This window comes from Nicotiana attenuata, unplaced genomic scaffold (genome assembly GCF_001879085.1).
Source record: "Nicotiana attenuata strain UT unplaced genomic scaffold, NIATTr2, whole genome shotgun sequence".
Lineage (NCBI taxonomy): Eukaryota > Viridiplantae > Streptophyta > Magnoliopsida > Solanales > Solanaceae > Nicotiana > Nicotiana attenuata.
The window spans coordinates 161,845-187,845 of record NW_017670860.1 but is presented as its reverse complement, the minus strand read 5'-3'; the positions used below and the strand labels follow the sequence as shown (position 1 = coordinate 187,845).

General features: G+C 42.8%; 1 protein-coding gene across 1 annotated transcript; it reads left to right on the top strand.

Annotated features, from left to right (window-relative positions):
- The first annotated feature begins 4,287 nt into the window (after nucleotides 1-4,287).
- LOC109243968 lies at nucleotides 4,288-7,181 on the top strand. Its single transcript, XM_019410989.1, has 4 exons — nucleotides 4,288-5,157; nucleotides 5,289-5,594; nucleotides 5,841-6,084; nucleotides 6,235-7,181. Exons 1-4 carry the CDS (start codon nucleotides 4,288-4,290, stop codon nucleotides 7,179-7,181), a joined length of 2,367 nt encoding a protein of 788 aa, XP_019266534.1.
- Nucleotides 7,182-26,001: the final 18,820 nt, after the last annotated feature.

Genomic DNA, 26,001 nt, shown 5'->3' with positions numbered 1-26,001 from the left:
TTCAGCATGTTGGAAGGGTAATATCGGGGTTTGGCTCAGAAGTTGCTATGGTCTTTGCCAACGGAGAAGTGGCTTCATGAATGGTCGATCTGAGAAATGGTTATGGCTTATTGCATGTTTCATTTATCATGGGTAGCATATGAAAGTGACGGAATGAGACTTTAGTTGATAAGAGGTTTTCTATTGATATTTGGTTGTTGTGTGTAGCTGCTGTGGTTAGAAGTTATCGCTACCAGTGTTTGAGTTGTGTGGTATATCATGTAATTTGCACCTGAGGTTACAGATATGGTTTGTTACGGCTTGTTCGAACTTATTCACCGTATAAATGTGAGATTCTGATCGTATTGATGATTTCAGAAGTGGAAATGTTGTTCTATGGTTTATGGGCTAGATTGGATTGAGAAATTTCAGTTACAATGTGTTATCGGACCTATATGAGATACGGTGACGTGGGATCACCCCCGGGTATATGCGTGTTAAGGTTATTCGGTGATCGGCTGGCTTTTGGAACAACTCTGGGCACGTTCGAGGATGAACGTATGTTTAAGTGGGGGAGGATGTAACGACCCGACCGGTCGTTTTGAGCTTTTCCACCTTGCCCGTCAGTTCTCGGGCAAGACCTGCCCCGTATGATATATTAAGACTTATGTAAATCGTTGGTTTTGGTTTTCAAGGTAATCGGAATGAATTTGGAAGAACAGTTCTCAGTTTGAAGCTTGAAATTGAAAGGTTTGACCAAGATTTGACTTGTTTGAATATGATCTCGGATCGGAATTTTTATGATTTGGTTAGCTCCGTTAGGTGATTTGGGACTTAGGAGCGTGATCGGAATGCATTTTGGAAGTCCGTGGAAGGTTTAGGCTTGAATTGGCGAAATTGAGATTTTTGCGTTCTCCGGTTGTTAGGCGAGATTTTGATATAGGGATCGGAATGGAATTCCGACAGTTGCAGTAGCTTCGTTGTGTCATTCGGGATGTTTGTGCAAAATTTCAGATTATTCGAACGTGGTTTGGTTGGGTTTTTGAGCAAAAGCGATATTTAGAAGATTTTAGAAAGTTTGGCTTGAATCCGATGTGTTTTGGGTGATTTGATGTTGTTTGAGGTGTTTTGATGATTAGAACAAGTTTGAATAAGGCATTAGAATATGTTTGTGCTTTTGGTTGAGGTCCCGGGGGCCTCGGGGTGATTTCGGATGGTAAACGGAGAAGTCTGGATTTTAGTTGCAGCTGTTGAATTGCTGCTTCTGGTATTTTCGCACCTGCGGATTGGGGACCGCAGGTGCGGCGCCACATATGCGGTTGGTTAGTCACAGAAGCGAAATAGGCCTGATGGGCAGAAATCGCAGAAGCGGTTAGAGGGGCCGCATCTGCGATGTCGCAGATGCGGGGATGTGGTCGCAGATGCGATTGTTGGCCAGTAAGTGATTTTCGCAGAAGCGGAGGAAAGCATCGCATATGCGGTACCGCAGAAGCGGTAGAAGTACCGCAGATGCGGAAATGCCTGGGTCAGAATGTATTAATTCCACCTTCGCAATTTTTAGAGGGTTTCTTCATTTTGAACGGGAAAAGAGCTTTGAGGCGATTTTTGAAGAGAGGAAATCATTGTTCTTCATTGAGGTAAGGATTGTGGACCTTAAAACTCGATTATTTGTGATTATGGAACAAAATATCAGTGTTTAATTCATGAAAATCAGTAGAAAAAGGTGGAGTTAGGGCTTGAGATTATGAGAGCTTCTAGGGATGATTTGAGGGGACAAACGAACTCCGATTTTCGAGTTCTTTATATGTACGGACTCGTGAGATGATGAAGAACATTTTGGTATAATGTTTGTCCGGTTCCGAGATACGGGCCCGAGGGACGAGTTTTGACTGATTTCGGGTTTTGTGCTTAAATTCGATATTTTTCAATTGGAATTCATTCTTTTAGCATAATTTGATGATAAGAATCCGAACTTGGTAGATTTGGAGCACTCGAAAGTTGATTCGAGAGGCAAGCGTGTTGCAGAGTAGCTTTTCGGACTAGTTCGAGGTGAGTACTGATTTTAAATGCTGTCCTGAGGGTATGAAACCCCGGAATTTCACAGCGTACGGCTATGTTGAGGTGACTTACACGCTAGATGACGAGCGTGGAGTAGAGCACCGTTGGGGATTATGACTTAGTCCATCCCGAATGATTATTTTACTGCGTATTTGATAGTTAATTGTTTAATATTATCATATTTTGGGCTAAATGGCATACCTGGGCTTCGTGCCAGCTGTTTGAACCCCTAGGGGATTTAAAAATGATATTTTCCTCACTGATTGATTTCATACTGGTGCTCAGTCATACTATATTTTACTATTTTAAAGACTCAGCTGTATTATTCTGTTTTAAACACATTAAATGATATTTTTAAAGGTATTTGAGCTGAGCTTCATATTTTACTGTGGCCCAAGGGGCTTATGAGATTCTGACTGAGTAAGGTCGAGGACCAGTGTTGCGAGGATACATTTGGGTCGAGATGCACGCTGCAACTGTGATACATTGATTGTGATAATGAGGCCGAGGGCCTGAGATTGTATGCCACGAGGTGGCTTGAGATTTATATGAGGCCGAGAGCCTGTTTATGATGCCACGGGATGGCTTGATATTGCGCTTGGGCCGTAAGGGGTCCCTCCCGGAGTCTGTACACCCCCAGTAAGTGCGGGTACCCATTGTGATTTGATATATAGCTCGAGGGGCTGGTATTGTTCTGTGACATTTCCCAAGGGGCTGATTCTGTTGTTACTGTGCCCGAGGGGTAGTTATTATGTGTTTACTTATTAGTTGTTTTCCTGTATATTGTTTAGCTGTTTCAGAGAGGTTTATGAGATTTCACTGCTTAATTATATTTACTGATTGTTATGCCTCTTGTAGCTTAATGTTGTGCTTTACGTGGCTTTATATTACTTAGTCTTCATTTATTTTATTACTCACTGAGTTGGAAGTGCTCACTTTACTCCCTGCACCTTGTGTGCAGATTCAGGTATTTTTGAACCCGGTAGCGGGTATTGGGTGCTCAGAGGCAGAGTCATCGGAATTTAGCAAGGTAGCTGCCCGACGTTCGTAGCACTGCTTTTCTCCCTCTCGATTTCATTAGACCGTATTTAGTGCATTTTTGACTCTAGTTGTATTCGAACCTTAGTAGATGCTCATGACTAGTGACACCCCGATGTCGGGCTGTGTTGGTTGTTATTTCCGCAAATTATACTGTTAAATGCTCATTTTGGGATTTTATTTCTGATTAAAGACTTAGTAGTTATTGTTTTAGTTGTTTAAAGTGAATTGGAGGTGTGTCGGCTGGCCTTGTCTTCACGAGAGGCGCCATCACGACCGGATTGGAATTTAGGGTCGTGACATATATATAGGGCTAGAAAAAATAAATAATATATTTACAGATTATTGTATACTAAAGTTAATAGAAGATAATTAACCTTATTTTGAAAAGAAAAAAAAAATCTCAACGTATGCTTTTATATGAAGCTAAAAAAATATTGCCACAAGTGGAAGTATCTTTGATTTGTCACTCAAGTCTTAGCTTATTGTACCCTTTTTCTTTCTTACAAATCTACATCGTCTTTCTTAAAATGTCTAAATTTAGAAATTTGTTACGTCACTTTAATAAAATAATATAAAGTTTCAAATGATAGATATCGTGTTATTTAAACAAAAGTTATCCTAGTATAACTTCTTCATAACATAAAATATCAAACTCTAATTAATTTTAACTAATCAATATTAATTACAGTGGGAAATATTTTGTTAAACTAATTATGGATAACACATGTACTAGGCTGATTGAACTTGGCAATGAAAATTGTAGAGAAAGATATAACATAGTCTAGAAAGGGTGGTTTAGTAATTTCATATTAGTAGGTTAGTTAGTTACTGACAACCATTCCTAATGTTAGTTAATAGCTTCTATTTTAGTTGTTAATAGTTAATTAGTAAGCTACCTATATATGTATATATATATATATATATATATATATATATATATATATATATATATATATATATATACACACACCACTATGTAAGGTACTCAGATAATAAGAATCAACTCTTTCTCTCTTAGTTTCTATCGATCTTCCTCTCTGTTTCTTCTTCTTCCATCTTCTTCTTCAATCAGATATTAGTTCATGGTATCAGAGCAGGATCAGCTAATTCAATAGCTGAAACCTCGATTCAACTTCTTGATTCACAAAATCGAAATAGTTTTGAGATCTGCTTCTTCATCTTTTCAATCCTTGAAAAATCTTGATCGCTATGGCTAGCAATGAACAACAAACTGTTCTTAATGGAGTTCCAACTGTTCCTCCTGGAGTACCTACTTCAATTCCTAACCAAGGAGGTTTGCATGTACTTGATTGTAATCATCCGCTGTTTTTAAGTCCATCTGATATTAGTGACATTCAAATCATATTGTTTCAACTAACTAGGATTGAAAACTATTCCTTGTGGTTTAGATCTATGAGAATGGCTTTGTTAGGAAGGAATAAGTTAGGATTAGTTGATGGGTCCTGTACCAAAGAAAGTTACCCAGAAAATTTGTGGAATCATTGGGAACGAGTGAATGCCATAGTACTTTCTTGGTTGATGAATTCTGTTAGTAGTGGGTTACTGGGAGGTATACTGTATGCCTCAAGTGCACAGACTATATGGAATGATTTGCATGAGAGATTTGACAAAGTTGATGGCTCAAGATCATATAATTTGCATAAAGAAATTGCAACGCTGAGTCAAGGAGCAACTTCTGTCTCTGCATATTTCTCAAGACTAAAAAATTTGTGGGAGGAGTTTGAGGCACTGGTCCCTGCACCTGGGTGTAATTGCCCAAAATCAAGAGAATTTGTGGTTCATTTGCAAAAATTAAAATTGTTTCAGTTCTTGATGGGATTAAATGATTCTTGTGGTCAAGCTAGGAGTCAGATTCTGCTGATGAATCCAATGCCATCAGTTAGTCAAGCATATGCCATGGTGATTAGTGATGAGAGTCAAAAATCAGTTGCTAATAATGTTGGTTTACTGGGAGCAAATCCTACATCTGGAACTAATCAATATGATGTAGCCATGTATACCAAGACTGGTGGAAATAATCAGAGGATGACTAGAAAAAATTTCAATCTATTTTGTGAAGTATGCAAAATGAGAGGACATTCTAAAGAAAATTGCTACAAAGTTGTAGGCTATCCTCCTGAATATAGAGCAAGGAAAAGGAACACAAATAGACCAGTGCTTACAATGTGTTATTTGATATTGGTATACAGGGTAATCAGGTGTCTAGTAGCAATTGGAATGAGAACAGTACTCAGAATTCTCAACTAACAAGCAGTGCAATGAGTGTGAACAATCCTCAGAACATTGGACAAGCAAACAATACTCCTTGGATGGCCAATTGCACTTTCACTAAAGAGCAGTATGATCACATTGTGCAACTACTCAACAAAGATAATTCAGCTTCTGCTTCTACTATAGCAACACCAGCAACTAATGCAACGGGTATTCCTTGTGCTCTATTAGCCTCAAATACTCTTCAAGAATGGATTATAGACACAGGGGCTACAAATCATATGGTAGCTGATTTAGAATTGTTAAATAAGGCATCCTTACTACAAACAAATCAACAAAAGAAAGTACACTTGCCTAATGGAGAAACTACTCAAGTTACTCATATTGGAACTAGTGAACTAACAGAAGAGGACACTATAACTAATGTGTTCTACATACCTCAATTTAAGTATAATCTATTATCTGTCTCTAAAATAACAAAAGAACTGAAATGTTTAGTTGCTTTCTTCCTTGATTTTTGCATATTTCAGGAACTCTTCAGTGGGAGGGTAAAAGCGATTGGTAGAGAAGACAGTGGTTTATACATTCTCAGTAGAAAAAAATTACCAGGAAATAAAGCAATTAGTTTAAACACTAAGGAGATAGAAATCAGTAAAAAAGTTAGTTCAAATGACATTGATCTTTGGCATAGGAGACTTGGCCATGTATCTGCTACTGTTCTCAAGAATCTACTATCTGCAAATGCACAAGATATATCTGCTAGATTAGATCTATGTACTACTTGTCCTTGTGCAAAGCAAACTAGAAATCCCTTTAGTATCAGTAGCATAAGAACTTCTACTATATTTGAGTTAGTTCATATGGATTTGTGAGGTCCTTACAGAATCTCTATTGTTGATGGTAATAGACTTTTTCTAACTGTAGTAGATGATTTTTCTAGGATGACACGGATTTTCTTGTTGAAATTGAAATCTGATGTGTGTGTGGTTGTACAACAATTTTTTACTTTTGTGAAAACACAGTTTGGAGCAATTGTTAAAACGGTCAGGAATGATAATGGTACTGAGTTTGTTAATTTAGTTTGTGAAAATTTCTTTAAGAATCTAGGAGTAATTCATCAAAAGACATGTCCTTATACTCCTCAGCAAAATGGAGTAGCTGAGAGAAAGCATAGACATATCTTAGAACTCACTAGAGCTATAAGGTTTCAAGCAAATATACCAATCAAACTCTGGGGATACTGTGTACTTACTGCTGTATATATTATTAACAGATTGCCTAGTTCTGTAATTGATAATAAAAGTCCTTATGAAAGATTATATAACAAAAAACCCACATTACAACATCTTAAGGTTATAAGCTGTTTATGCTATGCAGAAATGGTTAATCAGAATGATAAACTAATGCCCAGAGCAAAACCTTCTGTTCACATGGGATATGTTACAGGTCATAAAGGATATGTGTTATATGATCTAATAGATAAAAGATTTTTTGTCAGCAGAGATGTTCAGTTTAGAGAAGACATATTTCCTTTTAAAAACAAACAGGACAATAACAAATTACTCTTACATATAACAGATCCAATACCACAAACTACAACTCTAGAAGATCACATGTATTCAAATCAACAAGAAGATTCAATTACACCTGATACTACACAGGAGTTCACACAATACTTTGAACCCAACTCTACAGAAGTTGTACAGACTAACAATCAACAAACTTCAACCCTACAACAAACAGATCAAATTCCACAATCAATTACTAATCGATTAAACATAAGGAAGTCAGGGAGAGGGAATAAATCACCTATATGGATGAAAGATTTTGTGTCATTAACTGCACAACAGAATGAACCATATGCAATATGAAAATACTTAACCTATGAACACTTAAGTCCTACATATCAAGTCTACTTAACAGAAACCTCAAATACTACTGAACCAACTCTTTACTCTGAAGCTATAAAGGATCCTAAGTGGATAGATGCTATGGAGGCTGAGATTGAAGCCCTACAAAATAATCACACATGGGACATAGTAACTCTGCCTACTGGTAAGACTCCTATAGGATGTAAGTGGATATACAAAATCAAATATAAGGCTTCTAGTGAAATAGAAAGATTTAAGGCTAGGCTAGTAGCTAAGGGATTCAGTCAAAAGGAAGGGATAGATTATCAAGAAACCTTCTCTCCAGTTATCAAAATGAAAACTGTCAAAACTATATTAGCTATAGCTGCTACAAAACACTGGCATATACATCAAATGGATGTATATAATGCATTCTTATAGGGAGATTTATTAGATGAGATATATATGGATCTGCCACAAGGATTCACAAGTCAGGGGGAGAATAAAGTATGCAGACTTGTCAAATCCTTATATGGATTGAAACAAGCTCCTAGGCAATGAAATGCTAAACTAACAGAAGCTCTTCTAAAGTATCAATTTCAGCAAAGTCAATATGATCAGTCCTTGTTCTTTAAGAAAACTGCAGAAGGTATCACAATGGTACTAATATATGTAGATGACATGCTTATAACTGGTGATTCCCTGAAATTAATAGAGGAAACCAAATCACACCTACAACAGTCCTTTAAGATGAAAGACCTAGGGGAATTAAAGTATTTCCTAGGTATAGAATTTGCTAGATCAAAACAAGGCATTCTCATGCATCAGAGAAAATATGCACTAGAATTGATTTTTGAGACAGGTACTGTAGCTGCTAAACCAACAATAACACCTCTTGATGTAAACATGAAGCTTACAACTACAGAATATGATGAACATATCAAGAAAACTAAGTCTACTGCCTCGATGAATGAAGAATTGGCAGATATAAATTCCTATCAAAGACTGATAGGCAAACTCTTATACCTAACAATGACAAGACCAGAGATCTCATTTAGTGTTCAAACACTAAGTCAGTTCCTACAAAGACCAAAGAAGTCTCACATGGAAGTAGCTCTAAGGATTGTCAAATATATCAAAAAAAGTCCAGGGCAAGGAATTCTACTCTCCAGCAAAGACAACAACACTCTTTCAGCTTATTGTGATGCAGACTGGGCTGCCTGTCCTTTTTCAAGAAAGTCTATTTCAGGTTATTTGGTTATATTTGGAGATTCATTAATTTCGTGGAAGTCCAAAAAGCAAACTACCGTTTCTAGAAGCTCAGCAGAAGCTGAGTATAGAAGTCTTACAACAACTGTAGCATAACATATTTGGTTAATTGGATTACTAAAAGAAGTGGGAGTTGATATCGAGTTACCAGTTGAAGTATTTAGTGATAGTAAAGCTGCAATTCAAATTGCAGCAAATCCAGTGTATCACGAAAGAACAAAGCGCATAGAGATTGATTGTCACTTCATTAGGGAAAAAATTATACAAGGCCTTATCAAAACAACCTACATATCAACAAAAGAGCAACTAGCAGATATCTTAACCAAAGGGCTCAACAAGGTGCAACACGAATATCTTTCCTCCAAGCTAGGTGTTCTTAATGTATTTTCAGTACCTAGCTTGATGGGGAGTGTAGAGAAAGATATATCATAGTCTAGAAAGGGCGGTTTAGTAATTTTATATTAGTAGGTTAGTTAGTTACTAACAACCATTCCTAATGTTAGTTAATTAGTTAATAGCTTTTGTTTTTGTTGTTAATAGTTAATTAGTAAGCTACCTATATATATAGATATACCCCACTATATAAGGTACTCAGATAATAAGAATCAACTCTTTCTCTCTTAGTTTCTATCGATCTTCCTCTCTGTTTCTTCTTCTTTCATCTTCTTCTTCAATCAGATATTAGTTCAAAAATGCCCGAAGAGGCATTAATATGATTTGTAATAACTTTGAACAATGTTAGTATTAATATAATATATTCCCATTTATAAAAATTAAAGTGTTTGTTTAATTTTTTTAATTTATCTATAGTAAAAGAGCAGTCTAATACACAAAATAATCCGTTCAACGTGGTGTGGGTGGGTGAGTTCTTGCGGCCAAAAAATTATATCCTTCAATACTAAATTAGAGAACTAGAATCTCTAAAACGAAGTTGTCAAATGCTGGTTAATATGCACTTGAAAATCTATATTTTAGCATAGCCTATGAAGCTAAAACTCGATTTTATGTATAAAAACAACCCAATGAATCTCAAGGTTTCACCATTTTCTATTCTCCATTGTCTTTTTCATCTTCTAAATTTCTCTTCTAAATTAAAAAAGAAAGACAACGGCCTTTTATACCCAAATATTTCTTATCTTCGCCATTTCTCTCTTCCTTACAACCCTCCCCTCTAAGGCATACAAAAATTACCCTACTCTATCACAATCCAATGCACATGCCCTTTCCCCTCAACAATCCTCCTCCTCCTCGTCCTCAACCTCATCCTCTGCTTCTACTTCGGCCTCGGCCTCTTCGTTGTCGTCCCTAACTGCCTCTGTAGCCTCTACAACAACTTTTAAAATTCCAAAAAGCATCCCCGTTGTCTCAACAGGGGATGTCTCGATATTTGTAAAAGCTATCATGGATGCAACAATGTCCAAGACCGACAAATTTATTACCAAAGTCATTGACAAACGTTCGGCTGAACCAAACACAGACATTTATGCTAAGGATTGTCTTGAGACATGCAAGTCTGTGTTTGAAGATGCAAAGGATGCAATGAAGAGGACTGAGGAAAGCAGGAAATATGTACAAAGCTAATGTGGATATTAGTGCCATGTCAACAAACATCGATACTTGCAATGAATGTGCTACTTCTATATATGGATTTGATCCTGAGTTCAAGAAATTTGACAACTGGGCACAAGGGATTGCTAGTGATTGTTGTTTACCGTGAAAATGGTAATAACAATTAAATTTGATTACGGGACTCTAAAAATACGTAATCTCTTTTTATGCTAGTTGTTAAGTAGTTGATGCTATGTGTGAGACTTAGAAACGAAATAAGAGTTAGGAATAAGGTGATAACCAAACCGATAGGTTGATAATCGGGGCCTCGAGGTCGATTCCGTGGCTCGGCTAGGAGCTATCGGAGGCAGTTGAAGAGCGACCAACAGTTATAATGAAATCAACGAAGGCTCTTATGGCCAATGATAAGCAATAAATGATAAACAATAATGAAGATAATAAATGGAAGTAATAATATCAAGGGAATATGTTAGAGAGCATTGAGAACGTTCTTATTCATTTAGTATGGAGCAATCAATACTTACAATATGGAAAGGACCCCCTTTATATAGAATAGGGGAATCCCATCATAGTACAAATGCATTATTTATTACAAAGATATGGAGATGGGACAGCTAGTTGATGTCATGACGCAAGATCAGACTAGCCTGACAGACTTTGTCGGCTCTAGCTGCACCCTTTGGGAACTCCCCTCTTTTCCAATATAGTCATTGGTCTACATTGACCTGAGGTCGAGCATCAACATCCCTCGAGGGTGAACCTTTACCCCAGTCTCGAACCTTGGGAAGTATGTTCGTGGGGCATCATAATGACGGGGAAATTGGACCCTCCGATTCTACCGTGCACAGATAGTCTACGCGTTTCTTAGAGTGAAAGTGATAAGAAACGAACTTGAATTTTTTCCCCCTCTGCATCTTTTGTAACGACGACAGTCATAAGGTGCAAAAAGACAATGTACACGCAACCCTTGAAGGCCTTTGCATTGATTGCGGCAGTTAGCTGTCCCTTGGCCTCCTTCAACGCGCATGTGGGGCTTCTATAAATATTCCCCTTCTCGTTCTTTCCAACTCACTGCATTTCCAAACCCCAGAAAAAGTTCCTTCTGCCTTTACTTTTGTTCTTTCTTAGGAACTCAACTTCCCCTTTTCTTCCGGAATTTTCCAGGAATGGCGAAAACTTCCGCCTTTGTTTCTCAGGAGAATGTGGCCTCATCCTCTTCGCTTTTATCCCAAGGTGAAGAGGCAATGCCTCCTCGTGCCGAGGAATGCGTTCCAAGATTTTTCACGATGGCTTCTGATTTCAAGGTCGAGAGGCCTTCTTCAAAGCCGGGGCGTCGTGAGCCCGTGACTTAGTATATTAGCTCGATAATAGACGCCGGAAGAGTGAAAGTTGATTATCGTTGGGGGGACGCGGTGCTTGTGGAGACCCTGCTTGGGAGGAGGATATTACTACATACAAAGCCGATTTTCTCAGTGTGTATACTTACCCGTTTACCCCAGGGCCGGTGGGGCCATCCTCGCCCCCGATCGACCCCGTGATTCTCGACTTTTGCCAACGGTATCAAGTGACCCTCATCCAATTCATCCTTCATTCTGGCGTGTTGTTTATATGATCAGGTACTATGTGAACATGGTCGAGGAGATGTCCTTCACCCTCGATCACCTGATCAGGATGTACAACCCTCGTTTCTTCCGCAAGGGCCTAATCAAGCTCCGCTGCCGAGCCCCGAGGACCCTCTTCGCCTGTACCGAGGAACTCGGGAATGGATGATGGATAAGCCGCTTTGTCCGAGTAAGGATTTCTGACCTGATCCTGGCGGAGAGTATGCCGTTCCCCGAGAGGTGGAATGTGGAACGTAAGTAGACACGTTATCTATCATTCCCTCGCTTCTTTTTGACTATATTCTTCCAGGCACTTAATTTTTCTTGCTAATGCAGCCGCAACAATTTATCCTGGCGCGATTCCGGACTTCCCGAGTTGGGTCGGCCGACTGGACTCGATTTGCCCGTATACTGAGCGAGTGTGGCGTGATTTATCTCAAGCTCGGTGGGAAGCTAAGGATCATGCTGAGCCTCTACCCCTGCTGTAGTCACACTTTTCGATCTAAATCAATACTAGCACCGTTCTCGTTCCCTGTGATTACCTCTTGCATTTGTGTAGGTCTGGGGGAAGTCCCCTTGATGAAGGGAGCATTGCCCGGCGGGGAGGGTACTTTGGTACCCGATGAAGGGAAGAAAAGACAAAGGGATTCGTCAAAAGGACCTTCGGAATCCAATAAGATTAAGGTGGGAAAACTGAGGCCGACCCGGCGACCCTAACTTCGGAAATGACGGGAAACCCTTGATTTGAAGGTGAGGGGGAAAATAGCTTCTCGACAGCGCCCGAGGGAGGGATAAACCTGGCCGATCCTTGGGCCGTAGAGATGGTGGCTTCCGAGCTGGAGTCTGATGTCGTTGCGTTCTAACTTTGTAGCGGAAAGATAACTGAGAGAGTATCGGGTTCTGCCCCCGAGCTGGCCGGTGGCCGAAATTCCCTTCCGGCTGGGGTGCCTTCGGTAGGTGGTTCGGAGGGGCCTGGTTCTGGGGCCCTGAATGGAGAAGGGATAGTCCTGATTGACCCTACTAGTGTCGTGGTTGTGATTGATTCCCTTCAGGGAAAGACCCTACCTCCTAAGGGAGTGCAAGATGCCCCGCATGAAGAATCTTCCGATGTGGGGATGCCTATCAAAGGTGGAGATGTGCTCGAAAGGCTTCCAACCGTTCTCGAGGGAATCTCTGAGATTGATGCTTCACTTGTGCTTGGTGAGATGAGCAGGCTTTGCGAGCAGGTAATTTTTGCGAATCCCGTCTGTTGCTCTGGCCTTTGTCTTTCTAACTTGTCTTTTTTGTGGCTTCAGGCCAAGGCACTTTACAGTCAGACTTTCACCCGGTATCAGGCCGAGGTGACCCGTCATGAGAGCCAGAAGGCTCACCTTACTGAACAGGTTACCAAGTCCCCATTTGCAATTATCTGAATGTTTTGCCAGATCCCAGTGTTTTAAATCTTGGATCTGATTCGTGCAGTTTGAGAAAGAAGGTGCCCTGCTGAGGGAGGAGCTCCGGGCCAAAGACTCCGAAGTCTCCGAACTCAAACAACATGTGAGAGAGATAACTTCCTAGAGGGATGTCCTCCAGGAGAAGGTGACCTTAGTTGGGCGTCAGCTTTAGTGACGCGAGGGAGGATAGTGACAAGTATAGAGGTCTCCATTTTGAGTTGGTAGCTGCATTATCCGGGATCAAAACTGAAGCCGGGGCGCTTTTATCTTTGCATAGAGAGGATGCCATTGCGACAAGCGCTCAAGCCGGGAGGGCGCCTGAGGAGGCCGAGCTGAAATTGACTCTAGCTGTGGAGCGTGCTCGATAGGGATCTCGGAGGCAGATTTTTGGGGACATATATGCGGGAGATATCACTCTGCCTGCCGAGCTCGAGAGGGTCAAAACCCTATAGAAGAAAGATGCTGCCTTGCTTGCTTTCGGAGGTGCGCCAGGCAGTGTCTCAGGAAGTGATAAAAATGAAGGCGGAGCCCCCGGAGGGGAAGAGGCCGTCGAAAAGGGGCCGTTGAAGAACCCCTAGTTGTTGGGGTGCAACCTTTGGTGGAGCCATCGAAGATGCAGGCTCGATGACATATTATGGTTCTATTTGGTTCTCTCTTTGTAAGGGTTTTTTCAAGACTTGTAAACATCCCCCCTGGGGGCCATAAGAAGGCTTTTTGTTTCCTATCCCTTCTTTCCCTTTTGTTTTTCGGAAATACTATGTGATGTATTTTGACTTTCGACCCGAGGTCCCAGGTCTCGGGTTAGACCCTCGGGCTTTGCTATCATCGGGCGACTCGTACGCATTGGGTCGGTACGCCCTTTTAGCGTAAGGTGTCATTTGAGCTCTGATGTTTTTTGCTCTTAGGCATTTTTAGTTAACAGTTTTGGGTTCAGTCTCCGAGTCGGGTTTTTACTCGAGCTTATTTGACCCTCAAGTTTTTGGATTTGTGCGGGCTGGCGATAATGACTCTTACGCCTTGGGCCAATACGGCCTTTTATGCGGGCTGGGGACAATGGTTCTTACGCCTTGGGCTGATGCGACCTTTTACATGGGCTGGCGACAATGGCTCTTACGCCATGGGTCGAAGCGACCTTTTATGTGGGCTGGCGACAATGGCTCTTGCACCTTGCCCTTCGGCATATTTAGTTAACTATTTTGGGTTCAGTCTCCGAGTCGGGTTTCGACTCGAGCTCATTCGACCCTCAAGTTTTTGGATTTGTGTGGGCTGGCGATAATGGCTCTTACACCTTGGATCGAAGTGACCTTTTATGTGGGCTGGCGATAATGGTTCCTATGCCTTGGGTCGAAGCGACCTTTTATAGGCTTTGGTTTTCCCTCGTTAAGGACTTTTTGTAGTAATTTTTGCCTGACTCTTCGACGGTTCGATAAAAACCTCGATTACGAGTCATTATGTGGCGATGATCGAGCACCTCGAGAGGTTTGGCTCGGAGGCTGAGTATCTCGAAGCCTGTGATTTGGAGCTGACATGGTCGAAGTTCTTTTGCCTATGTCGAGGGTAGCTTGTTTTAATCGGTTCTTTTCGAAGTAGATTCGAAGTAATTGAAGGCTTGTGATTTTGTAGCGACGGTCGGGCGTCCATGAGTCGCGTTAGTTTGGCTGGTACAGCCTTATGACCGTAGTTATTTGTGCTTGGCCGGAGCCATTTTTGATCCCCAGTGAAGTAGTTTTGGCGTCTATATCGAGGGTATGTCTTTTAGGGGTCTTACAAGTTCGATATATAGCCTTAACTTTGAGATCGCGTTTACTCCTTTGGTAAGTCTTACAAAATTTTCATGCCTTTGAGGTCTTACAGTTTTTAGAAACTTGGTACAAGTATGGTTCATGCCTTGCTTGAGGTCTTACAGATACTGTTGCTGCCTTATGTAGGTCTTACGAGATCGAGTCTGCCCGCTAGGGGTCTTATGGCCTCGGGTTTTTTAATGAATGGTGATTGGCGATAGTCTCCGAGTCATCGAGGGTATCCTGGCTTAGGAGCCGTTACTTGTAAACTTGGTATTGCCTCATTGAGGGCTTATGATTGTGGCAATTCCGACCCTGAAGTCATGCGATTTTTGAGATTTTGGATCCAGTCTCCGAGTGTTCGGGACACTTTCGGTTGTAGACGTTTTATGATTTTTATGTTGCCTCATTGAGGGCTTATGAGTTTGGAGTTCTGACCCGGGGGTCGTTCAGGTGTCAAATTGTTGACGCCAGTCTCCGAGTGCTCGGGACATTGTTGACAGAGGAGTCCCTTTCGCTAAAACGTCGAGTTTCTTTTGAAGCGTGAAATGCTTTGATGAAAAGGGTTCTTCGATTACTTGGTACAAGTATACATGTTTTTGCTGTTAAGGGCTTGGTTGCTCTATATGGGCACAGTTTGTCCGGCCGTTTGGCCCGGTACATTACTTTCCTATCGAGGTCCCATTTGAGGTATCTTGGCTTTCTCGAGTAGGTGACCTTCCTGGGGGATGCCCCCCAGTATTCGAGGTGGATTTCAAAAGAAATCTTGAATACTTGTTGAGTCTCCTTAGGTAGCATATGGTCGTTGCCTCGTTAAAAACCTTGCCGGTAAAACCCTTCTAGGGACAAAATCCGGTCGAAGGAAAAGAGTGCAACGCGTGCTCGAGGGTGTTTTCAGAACTTTCAATCGGATTCCCTAGCAATAATATCGTTTTAGCATCGATATGTTCCAGTTGCTTGGAAGCTGTTCGCCCTCCATGGTACCGAGCTTGTAAGACCCTTTGCCGACTACTCTGAGGACATGGTACTGTCCTTCCCAATTTTGGCCTAGCTTTCCTTCATTAGGGTTTTGGGTGTTAAGGGTGAATTTCCTTAGGACCAAGTCCCCAACTCCGAAATGTCAGAGGTTTGTTCTCCTGTTATAATACCTTTCGATCCTTTGCTTTTGGGCGGCCATTCGGACCTGTGAGGCTTCCCGCTTTTCATCTAGTAGTTCAAGGGACGTTATGGCCTCGTTGTTCAAGTTCTCAGTGGTGTGTTGGAATCTAGAGCTCGGCTCCCCGACCTCCACCGGTATCAAAGCCTCGGCGCCGTACACTAGAGAGAAAGGAGTTTCCCCTGTGCTTGATTTTGAAGTTATTCGGTATGCCCATTGCACTTCGGGCAACATTTCTCTCCACTTTCCATTGGCGCTCTCCAGCTTCTTTTTTAAGTTTTGGATGATGGTTTTATTTGTGGACTCGGCCTGGCCGTTTGCACATGGGTGGCAAGGCGTCAACAAGATTCTCTTGATTTTGTGATCCTTAAGGAACTGTGTTACCTTGCTTCCGATGAACTGCCTCCCGTTATCGCATGTTATCTCGGAGGGAATCCTGAATCGGCACATAATGTGGTCCCAGATGAAGTTAATGACTTCTTTTCCTCTTCTCGAAGGCCTGCGCTTCCACCCATTTTGAGAAATAGTCAGTCATAAATAAAATGAATTTAGCTTTACCTGGTGCCGCCGGCAGGGGCCCGACGATGTCCATTTCCCCATTTCATGAATGGCCATGGTGATAAGACCGAATGTAGTTGTTCGCCGGGTTGGTGAATCATAGGGGCAAATCTCTGGCATTTATCGCACTTCCAGACGAATTCCTTGGTGTCTTTTTCCATGTTGTCCCAGTAGTAGCCTGCCCTGATCACCTTTCGGACTAAGGAGTCTACGCCGGAATGGTTTCCGCAAGTACCCTCGTGAATTTCTCGGAGCACATAATATGTATCCCCTGGCCCCAGACATACTGCTAGGCGGCCATCAAAAGTTCTTCTATACAGAGTCTTGTTTTTATCGAGCAAGAACCGGGCTGCTTTTTTTCGCAGGGCCCTCGATTCTTTTGGATCTGCGGGCAATTTTTCGTCTTTCGAATAATCAATATATTTATTTCTCCAGTACCATGTTAGGCTGGTGGAATTAATCTCGGCATGACCATCCTCGGCCACTGATTTAGATAGCTGAATAATAGCCCCAGGGAGTAGGTCATCTTCTTCAACAGATGATCCCAGGTTTGTGCGGGCATCGGCCTCGCTATTTTGCTCTCGAGGTACGTGGACTAAGGTCCATTCTTTGAAACGATGTAATGCGACTTGGATTTTATCCAAATACCTCTGCATCCTGTCTTCCTGAACTTCGTAGCTCCTGTTCACCTGGTTTACTACCAGGAATGAATCGCATTTTGCCTCGATGGTCTCGGGTCCCAAGCTTTTGGCCAGTTCTAAACCTGCAATCATAGTCTCGTACTCGGCTTCATTCTTAGTCAATTTTGTAGATTTTATATATTTTCTGATTACGCCACCTGTAGGTGGCTTCAGGACTATACTGAGTCCGGATCCTTTCACGTTTGTGGCGCTGTCAGTGAACAGGGTCCATACCCCGGAAGACGTGCCTGATTTTAGTAAAAGTTCCTTTTCTACCTCGGGCACGAGGGAGGGCGAAAAATCGGCCACGAAGTCCGCCAGAATCTGGGACTTGATGGTCGTTCGTGGTTGATACTCGATATCATACCCCCCGAGTTCGATGGCCCATTTAGCCAATCGGCCCGATAGCTCGGGTTTATGCAATATGCTCCGGAGAGGATATGTCGTTAGAACGCAATTAGGTGGCATTGAAAATAGGGCTTTAATTTTCACGAGGCGCTTATTAACGCGAGAGCCAATTTTTCTAGGTGAAGATACCTAGTTTTGGCATGCCCTACGGTCCGACTTACATAATAAATAGGAAATTGCGTACCTTACTCTTCTCGAACTAGCACGCCGCTTACCGCTATTTCGTACACGACCAAGTATAGATATAGTGTTTCATCCTCCTTTGGCGTATGGAGCAGAGGTGGGCTAGTCAGATATCGTTTCAACTCCTCTAAGGGTGTTGGCATTCTGGAGTCCATTCGAAGTTGTTCTTCCTTTTGAGTAAAGAGAAGAAATGATGGCTCATTTCGGATGACCTTGATATGAATCTGCCTAGAGCTGCTATTCGCCCTGTCAGCCGTTGCACGGCCTTTACATTATTTACCACCGTGATTTCTTTGATGGCCTTGATTTTGTCGGGGTTAATCTCGATCCCCCTGTTTGATACCATGAAGCCCAGGAATTTGCCCGAACCCACTCCGAAGGCACATTTCTCAGGGTTGAGCTTGATGTTGTAACTTCTGAGGATGTCGAATGTTTCCTGCAAATGAGTCAAATGGTCCTTTGCATGCAGGGACTTAACTAGCATATCATCAATATAAACTTCCATGGATTTCCCTACTTGATGCTCGAACATTTTATTAACTAGACGTTGGTACGTAGCCCCTGCATTTTTTTAGTCCGAAGGGCATTACATTGTAACAGTAGGCACCATATTTTGTGATGAACGAAGTCTTCTCCCTATCCTCGGGGTTCATCTGAATTTGGTTATACCCCGAGTAGGCATCGAGAAAGTTGAGGGTCTCGTGGCCGGCCATAGCATCGATCAGACGATCGATGTTAGGCAATGGGAACGAATCCTTGGGACACGCCTTATTTAAGACTTTATAATCTACGCATATTCTTAGCTTATTCCCCTTTTTGGGTACCACTACTACGTTGTCCAGCCATTCGGGGTACTTTACCTCTCTAACGAACCCTATTTTAAGAAGTTTCGTTACCTCTTCCTTGATGAATGTCTGTTTTATCTCGGACTGGGGTCTTCTTTTCTGCATAACCGGTTTAAACCTGGGCTCGACACTCAGTCTATGGGAGGTTATTTCCGGCGGAATTCCTGTCATATCTAAGTGGGACCAAGCGAAACAGTCGATATTGTTAATAAGAAATTGAATGAATTCTTTCCTTAGTTCGGGAGTCAATCCCGTTCCCAGGTATACCTTACGATCTGGGAGGTGTTCGATCAAAACAGCCTGCTCCAGATCTTCGATTGTTGATTTTGTTGCATCCGACTATTCAGGGGCAATGAAAGCTCGAGGAGAAAAGAAATCTTCTTCGTCGTCCTCGGGGATCTGTATGCCCCTAGACTCATCTGAGGTCGGGAGCGTGGGGGTCGATGCCTCCTGGTAAACCGCGAACATTTCTTTCGCTGCATTTTGTTCTCCATATATGGCCTGCCAAGCAATGCATTGTACCTCATGTCGCCATTGATGACTTGAAACTTGGTTTTCTAAACCGCACCGGCCGTGTCGGGCGGGAGGGTGATTTCTCCTTTTGTTACCTCGCCGGTCATGTTGAAACCGCGGAAGACCCGGGGGTGGGTATGATCTGATAAGGCAACCCATGTTGTTCTACTACCTCTGACCTGATTATGTTGGCCGAGCTGCCTGGATCCACGAGCACACTTTAACTCGAACGTTTCTTAAAAGAAATGAGATTACCAGCGCATCGTTGTGTGGTTCTGCCAAGGTCTCGAGATCCTCTTCGTTGAATGCGAGGGTGTCTTCGACCACACGGTCTCGGGTCGACACTTCTTCTACGGCGGATATTTTTTTCCGTTTGATCATGGGCCCTTGGGGAATATCGGTCCCTCCAATAATCATATGAACGACATGCCGAGGAATCTCCTTTTTTGCCCAGGTTGGATTTTGTCGAGTTTCCCACGGAACCTTTCGGCGCGCTTTCTGGTGAATACGAGGAGCGGCGTCAATGCATTGGGCGTCGCGTGAGGTCGTACCCTTGGAGGTCAGCTCTGGTGCGTTTGCAGGGTTCTGTGGTGGTATACTGATACCTGGAACAACCACACCATTCTCTTCGTGGTTCTCGAGATAGCTGTTTTCACCTCTATATACCGAGATAGGCATTCCGACCTGAAATTTGAAGATCTTGGACAAGAACAGGTGTGAAAGATAACTTGCGTTGTGTAATGAAACCAGCAAGAAAATAATCACTATTATTTTTAGCCCAACGATGGGCACCAAACTGTTTACCGTGAAAATAGTAATAACAATTAAATTTGATTATGGGACTCTAAAAATACGTGATCTATTTTTATGCTAGTTGTTAAGTAGTTGATGCTATGTGTGAGACCTAGAAACGAAATAAGAGTTAGGAATAAGGTGATAACCAAACCGATAGGTTGACAATCGGTTCCTCAAGGTCGATGCCGAGGCTCGGCTAGGAGCTATCGGAGGCAGTTGAAGAGCGACTAACAGTTATAATGAAATCAATGAAGGCTCTTATGGCCAATGATAAACAATAAATGATGAACAATAATGAAGATAATAAATGGAAGTAATAACATCAAGGGAATATGTTAGAGAGCATTGAGAATGTTCTTATTTATTTAGTATGGAGCAATCAATCCTTACAATATGGAAAGGAACCCTTTTATATAGAAAAGGGGAATCCCATCATAGTACAAACGCATTATTTATTACAAAGATATGGAGATGGGACAGCTAGTTGACGTCATGACGCGGGCTCAGACTAGCCTGACAGACTTTGTCGGCTCTAGCTGCACCCCTTGGTAACTCCCCTCTTTTCCAATATAGCCATTGGTCTACATTGCCTTGAGGTCGAGCATCGACATCCCTCGAGGGTGAACCTCGACCCTAGTCTCAAACCTTGGGAAGTATGTTCGCGGGGCATCATAATGACGGGGAAATTGGACCCTCCGATTCTATCGTGCACAGATAGTCTCCGTATTTCTTAGAGTGAAAGTGATAAGAAACGACCTTGAATTTTTCCCCCTCTGATACTTTTTTAACGACGACAGTCATAAGGTGCCAAAAGACGATGTACGCGCAACCCTTGAAGGCCTTTGCATTGATTGCGGCAGTTAGCTATTGATCCTGAAGAGCTGCCATATGACTTGGAGAAAAGAACTTGGCAATAAATTTGTCCGCCAATTCATCCCATGTGGTGATAGAGTGATTGGGGAGCCTTTCTAACCAATCCAACGCTTTACCTCGAAGAGAGAACGGGAAAAGCCTCAATCTCAATGCATCCTCGGACATGTTTGTTTGCTTACTCCCCCAGCAAGTATCTACGAACCCCTTCAAGTGCTTGTAGGCATTTTGGTTGGAGGCGCCCGTAAAATACCCTCTTTGCTCGAGCAAGGTCAACATAACATTTGTGATTTGAAAGTTCCCCGCCCGAATTCGGGGAGGAACAATGGCACTTGCATATCCTTGATTTGGCAGCACCCGAGGGACCGCTCTTGGAGTTGGCGGAGGAGGGTCTGGAACGTTGTCATTTATATTGGCCTGGCAGCCTCTTCTTGGTCCGGGAGGCACAAGAGGCACCTCCTCATGTACAATATCCTCTACCTCCTCCCCCGCGATCACGTTTCCAAGAGGGTCGTTTCCATTTAAAGCCATAGTACCTGATTAATTGACACAAACAAAATTAGTAAACAAGAAGGAAAGAGAAGCAAAACACANCTGATAGGGCTACCTCCCACTCTTCCGGGGAGTGAGTATGCACCCTCCCCGGAGCATCACCTCAGAATCAGCCCCCACTCACACCTCTGACCCATTCCAACTACATGACTCTCCTCCACCTTCACCTACCTCCAAGAGACCGGTCAATGTAATTTCGGATTCGTCTGATGAGTCTGTAGCAAGAAGTGGGGCACAATACTCCACCTCCCCCACAGCTTCATTATCTGGGGAGAGTGCAGGATATGGTAAGGGGGTGAGCCCCAAGTTGGTGGTGTTGATAGAACAAGAAAACCGGAAGCATGGGCTGATAGATTTGTAAGTGAAATAGCCTTCCACAGATTTTGAGAGTGGTGGCCCAAAAGAAAATTGATTCCGTAGAGGCAATTTATTGACTCTTCTTCTTCCTCTAAACCCACATGTGCAAGCACAATTCCGTACTAGAGAGGGTTGGGGTTTCTTCAAGGAACGTTGCATAGTCGCAAATGTTCATCATGTAGTGAAGGACTCAAAGGCGACACAAGTGAGGGACAAAGTGGTGATGTTTGATGGGAAGTCTCTGAATGAGTTTTTGGGGTTCAACGAAGAGGACGAAACCCAATGCTTAGAAAAGCTGGCAATGAAGAAGAGGTTCGCCCTTGGTTGGCCCAGCACTTGGCAGCCCTGGGTATTGTCCCAGTTTGGTTGAAAGCAGGGGAGAAGATTCTGAGAAACACGTTCAGTTTTGAAGCAAAGGGTTGGTTGACCTTCGTGTGTAGTAGGCTTGATCCCTCCACTCATGATCACACAGTTCCTATTCCCCGTGCGGTGTTAGTGGCATCTATTATGGCTGGTTTTCCTCTGAATGTGGGCAACATCATGTCAAGGGTGATTTCTACGGTCGGGCAGGAGACCAACACAAACTACCCCTTCCCGAACACGCTTTCCCTGTACCTTAGAGAATTGAAGGTGAAGAAGAAGAGGTTTGATGTCCAGGTAGATCCGGTGGCCCCCTACTCATGGTACAGTCAGTTGGGTCCCGACAGCCCAAAGAGGTCCAAAAAGCCTCAGGCATCCACTTCCACCGCACCTGGCCAGTCTGAGGAGCCAGCGGTTATTGAGCAGTCCACTGAGCTTTCCACCATCCCTGCTACCAGTGAGACATTGCCTCAGGGTCCTTCTACTATTGCTGGTCCATCTACTGCAGCGGACCCGGATGTCCCTTCATCGAAGACTCATCGGTTCACTGCCCACTAGCTTGCTCAGTCTCTAGCCAGTTTGAACAACTGGATGTCAGCTGCGACATCCAAGTTGTCAAACTTGGCCACTGTTGTTCAGGCACAGTCAGCCCCTGCCACAGTTGAGATCCCTCCTTCCATTGAGGAGACACTGAAGAAGATTCTGGCCAACCAGGAAAAGATGATGGAGACACAGGATACCTTGGCTAAGGCAGTTGGGGGACACAGCACCGCATTGGGTAAACTGGCTAGGGAGCACAGGAAGTTGAGGAAGAAAAAGGCTTCCAAGGAGTCAGTGACGAAGTTGAGGGAGGATGTGGATAAGCTCTTGGCGGATCAGATGCCACTTGACTTACTCTTCGGGGAGCCAGCTGTAGATCCAGCAGCAGTTCAGCCACAGCAGGAGGAGACTCCCAGGCCGAGGAAGAAGAGGAAACTCCCTAGCACTGAGGGAGTTGTGATAGAGGTGGCCCAGGTTCAGGAGGGTACATCCAGTGTTCCACCGGTGGTTCAGCCTGTCCTTGATCCAGCTCATGTCCCAGCAGCAGAGCAGCAGCAGGTCGGAGACCAGTCTGAGGTCCCGGCTACTACAGAGGATCCAGGACGACAGGAGACCCCACGCATGTGGACCAGGCTTGAGGGGCCTTTCTATATCCTTTTTCTCTGTTTTTGAGCTTATTTTGGCAGTTGGCATTGGGGACAATGCCAGCTTTTATTCGTGGGGGTGCGCCCTACCATTTTGATTCTGATACACTGGATGACTGTATATATTTATTTCATTTCTAGTTTATGTTTTGGATTGTCTTGGATTTTTAAATAGTTGGCCTGTATATAACCTTTGACTTTGGCTACTTCTAGACTCTTATGTATATATTCATCCTCGTTGTATATTCTACTCCCCATTGTACATATTCATTTGGTTTTTCTATTTTCGTTCAAATTTTTCGTTTTCAGCCTTGTAGTGAGGCTCGTAGCCTTTTGTTTCGGTTTTAGTGTTTTCAATAAGACCTTGGTTTTCTTAATGCCACGGTTCTTTCCAAGGGTAGAGTGTTGTGCGAACCGGGTGGCTCTTCCCAATGATAGATGGCGTGACAACCTTCTTAAGGGTTTGAGTCCGTTTTTGATTTTTCTTCTTTTGATTTTCAATATTTTGTAGTTAAGAGGACCTCAGGCAAACTTCACTTGGGCCTAACACATTTGCCTTTGATCCCATGATCAAAGACATAATGTTGTGTTTAGGATGGTGAAAATTCTGGCCTTGAGACTCTTGTGTTGACCAAACAATCATCATATGGTCGTGTGGGGGCCATTGTACGCTTGAATTGGAACTAAGGTCGTTGTGGGCTCTCAACTCGATGTCTTTAGCAATCCTTGAGTGTGTGTGGTGAGAATTCGAATTGTGAGTCCAAGCTCCAAGCCAATGGTCTAGAACTTTCCCTGAATGTTTGTTGAGGCGAAATCATTGGTGAAACTTGACTTGAGAAGTGAATATAGGCCCTCCTTGATCTGAACTTCCAAATTTGAACAATTTCCATGACCTACCAATGAAATGATCCCTAGTTCAACCCTTTTGAGCCTTAAACTTTCTTCTTTCATGAACCAAAGCTACAAGCCTATACCCGTTCTCAATGAGACCCTCTCTTGGCACCCAAATCTTTCCTTGAGTAATGGCAAATATCCAAGTTTGGGGGGGAGAGACAAGAAAGGCATCAATGTGGTAAAGAGGCACAAAAGCAAAAGAAAAGGGAGGCAATGAAAAAGAGAAAAAGACAAAAAGAAATACAAAAGTGAATAAGAACAAAAAAAAAGGGATTCAAAGAAAACAAAGTGAAAAAAGGTTGTGTAAAAGTAGAAAAAGGAGAAAGGTTTGAAATGCAAAAGAAAGAGTGACAATGTGTCTCTCTAACCCCTTGAAAGAAGTGAAATACTCAAATGAGTCAAAAAGTATGCCAAAATGAATCAAAAGAAGTGCTGAAGGGAAGATTGAACCTAAATGAACAAAAACATGTCCTACCTTTACCCAAAAGCCTTCACAATGACTCCTCAAAAGCCCTATATGATCTTGAGTTGAGGGAAGCTTACATTAGTGGATACTTACATAAGGGGCAAGCATATGGTACCTAAAGCTGGACTTATGACCTTCTTTGTGAGAGAAATGAGTGAAAAATCCATCAACCTCAGGTTGTGTGTCATTACTCTAAAAGGTGAGGTTCGCTTAGGGAGAGTTGAGGATGTGTGAGTTTGGGTTCCACAATGACCAAGGTATTTGAGAAAAGCTCCTTGATGAAATGAGTCAACCCTTGATGCTCTTGTGTCACATTTGATCCATAGTTCTTAAAAGTTTAAAAATGTGTTAATGATGCATTCGTATTGAGGGCAATTGTTAGTCCCAATTGATGCGTGATGAGGCTTCCTTAGGATAAGCTGGAATTACTTGGATGTTTCCTTTTGAGGGGTGGGTCTTATTTTATTTGCTTGAGGACAAGCAAAGGTTTAAGTTTGGGGGAGTTGATAACTGTGATTTTAACACGTTTTATGCCCATACTTGCCTATGCTTTATGTATGAATTGTCATAAAATAGACCCAGAATGCTTACAAAGTGCACTTGATTGCAGGTTTGAGCGACAAGATGACAAAAGTCAAAAATCGGCTCGAAACGGAGTGAAACCTGCTCAAGTGTCAAAAATCATTGAAGTGGGGACAAGAGGACCTAGCGCGGACCGCACTGATTTGCTGCGCGGCCGCGCTAGGAGATTCAGAGAGTATACATTTCAAGGGTATCCATGCGCGGTCCGCGCTCCTTTCTACGCGGTCAGCGCTTGTGTCCACGCGGTCGCGCTTCATTGTTGCGCGGTCCGCGCCCATTAGCCTGCGCGGCCGCGCTACCTCTTTGCGCGGTCCGCGTCCCCAGCTTCAGAAGTGAGTGATCGAAGACCAAGACCCCTACACGGTCGCGCTGCATTTCTGTGCGGTCCGTGCCAGCCCCGCAGGGGTATTTTTTCCAGTTTTTCTAGCCTAGTATAAATAGAATATTTTATTATTTTTAGGTTAAGCATTAGATATCAGATAGCTGTTGCACTCGTGAGACTCATGTTTTAGCCTATTTTGGGCATTTTCATCTTGTTTTACCGTGGATTCTTGTAGATTAACATTCTAGTTAATTAATATGTTGATTTTATCTACTACTTCTTCAATTTCTGTTGCTATTATGTCTAGCTAAACCCATTAGCTAGGGTTGTGACTCAACCCTAGTGTGGGTAATTAATGGGTGTGATTGTTTAATGCTTGAATGATGTTGGGTGTTTGCTATTTGGGTTAATTTTATGATTTAACTAGGATTTGGTGGTTGCAAACACTAAGTCTAGCTTAGTG

Bases quoted from the DNA above. Each gene is read 5' to 3' on its own strand.
- LOC109243968 (XM_019410989.1), top strand. From the start codon at position 4,288: ATGGCTAGCAATGAACAACAAACTGTTCTTAATGGAGTTCCAACTGTT. The intron at 5,595-5,840 runs GTAGCTGATTTA...TGCATATTTCAG, and splicing joins CAGGGGCTACAAATCATATG to GAACTCTTCAGTGGGAGGGT. The intron at 6,085-6,234 runs GTACTACTTGTC...TTCTAACTGTAG, and splicing joins ATCTGCTAGATTAGATCTAT to TAGATGATTTTTCTAGGATG.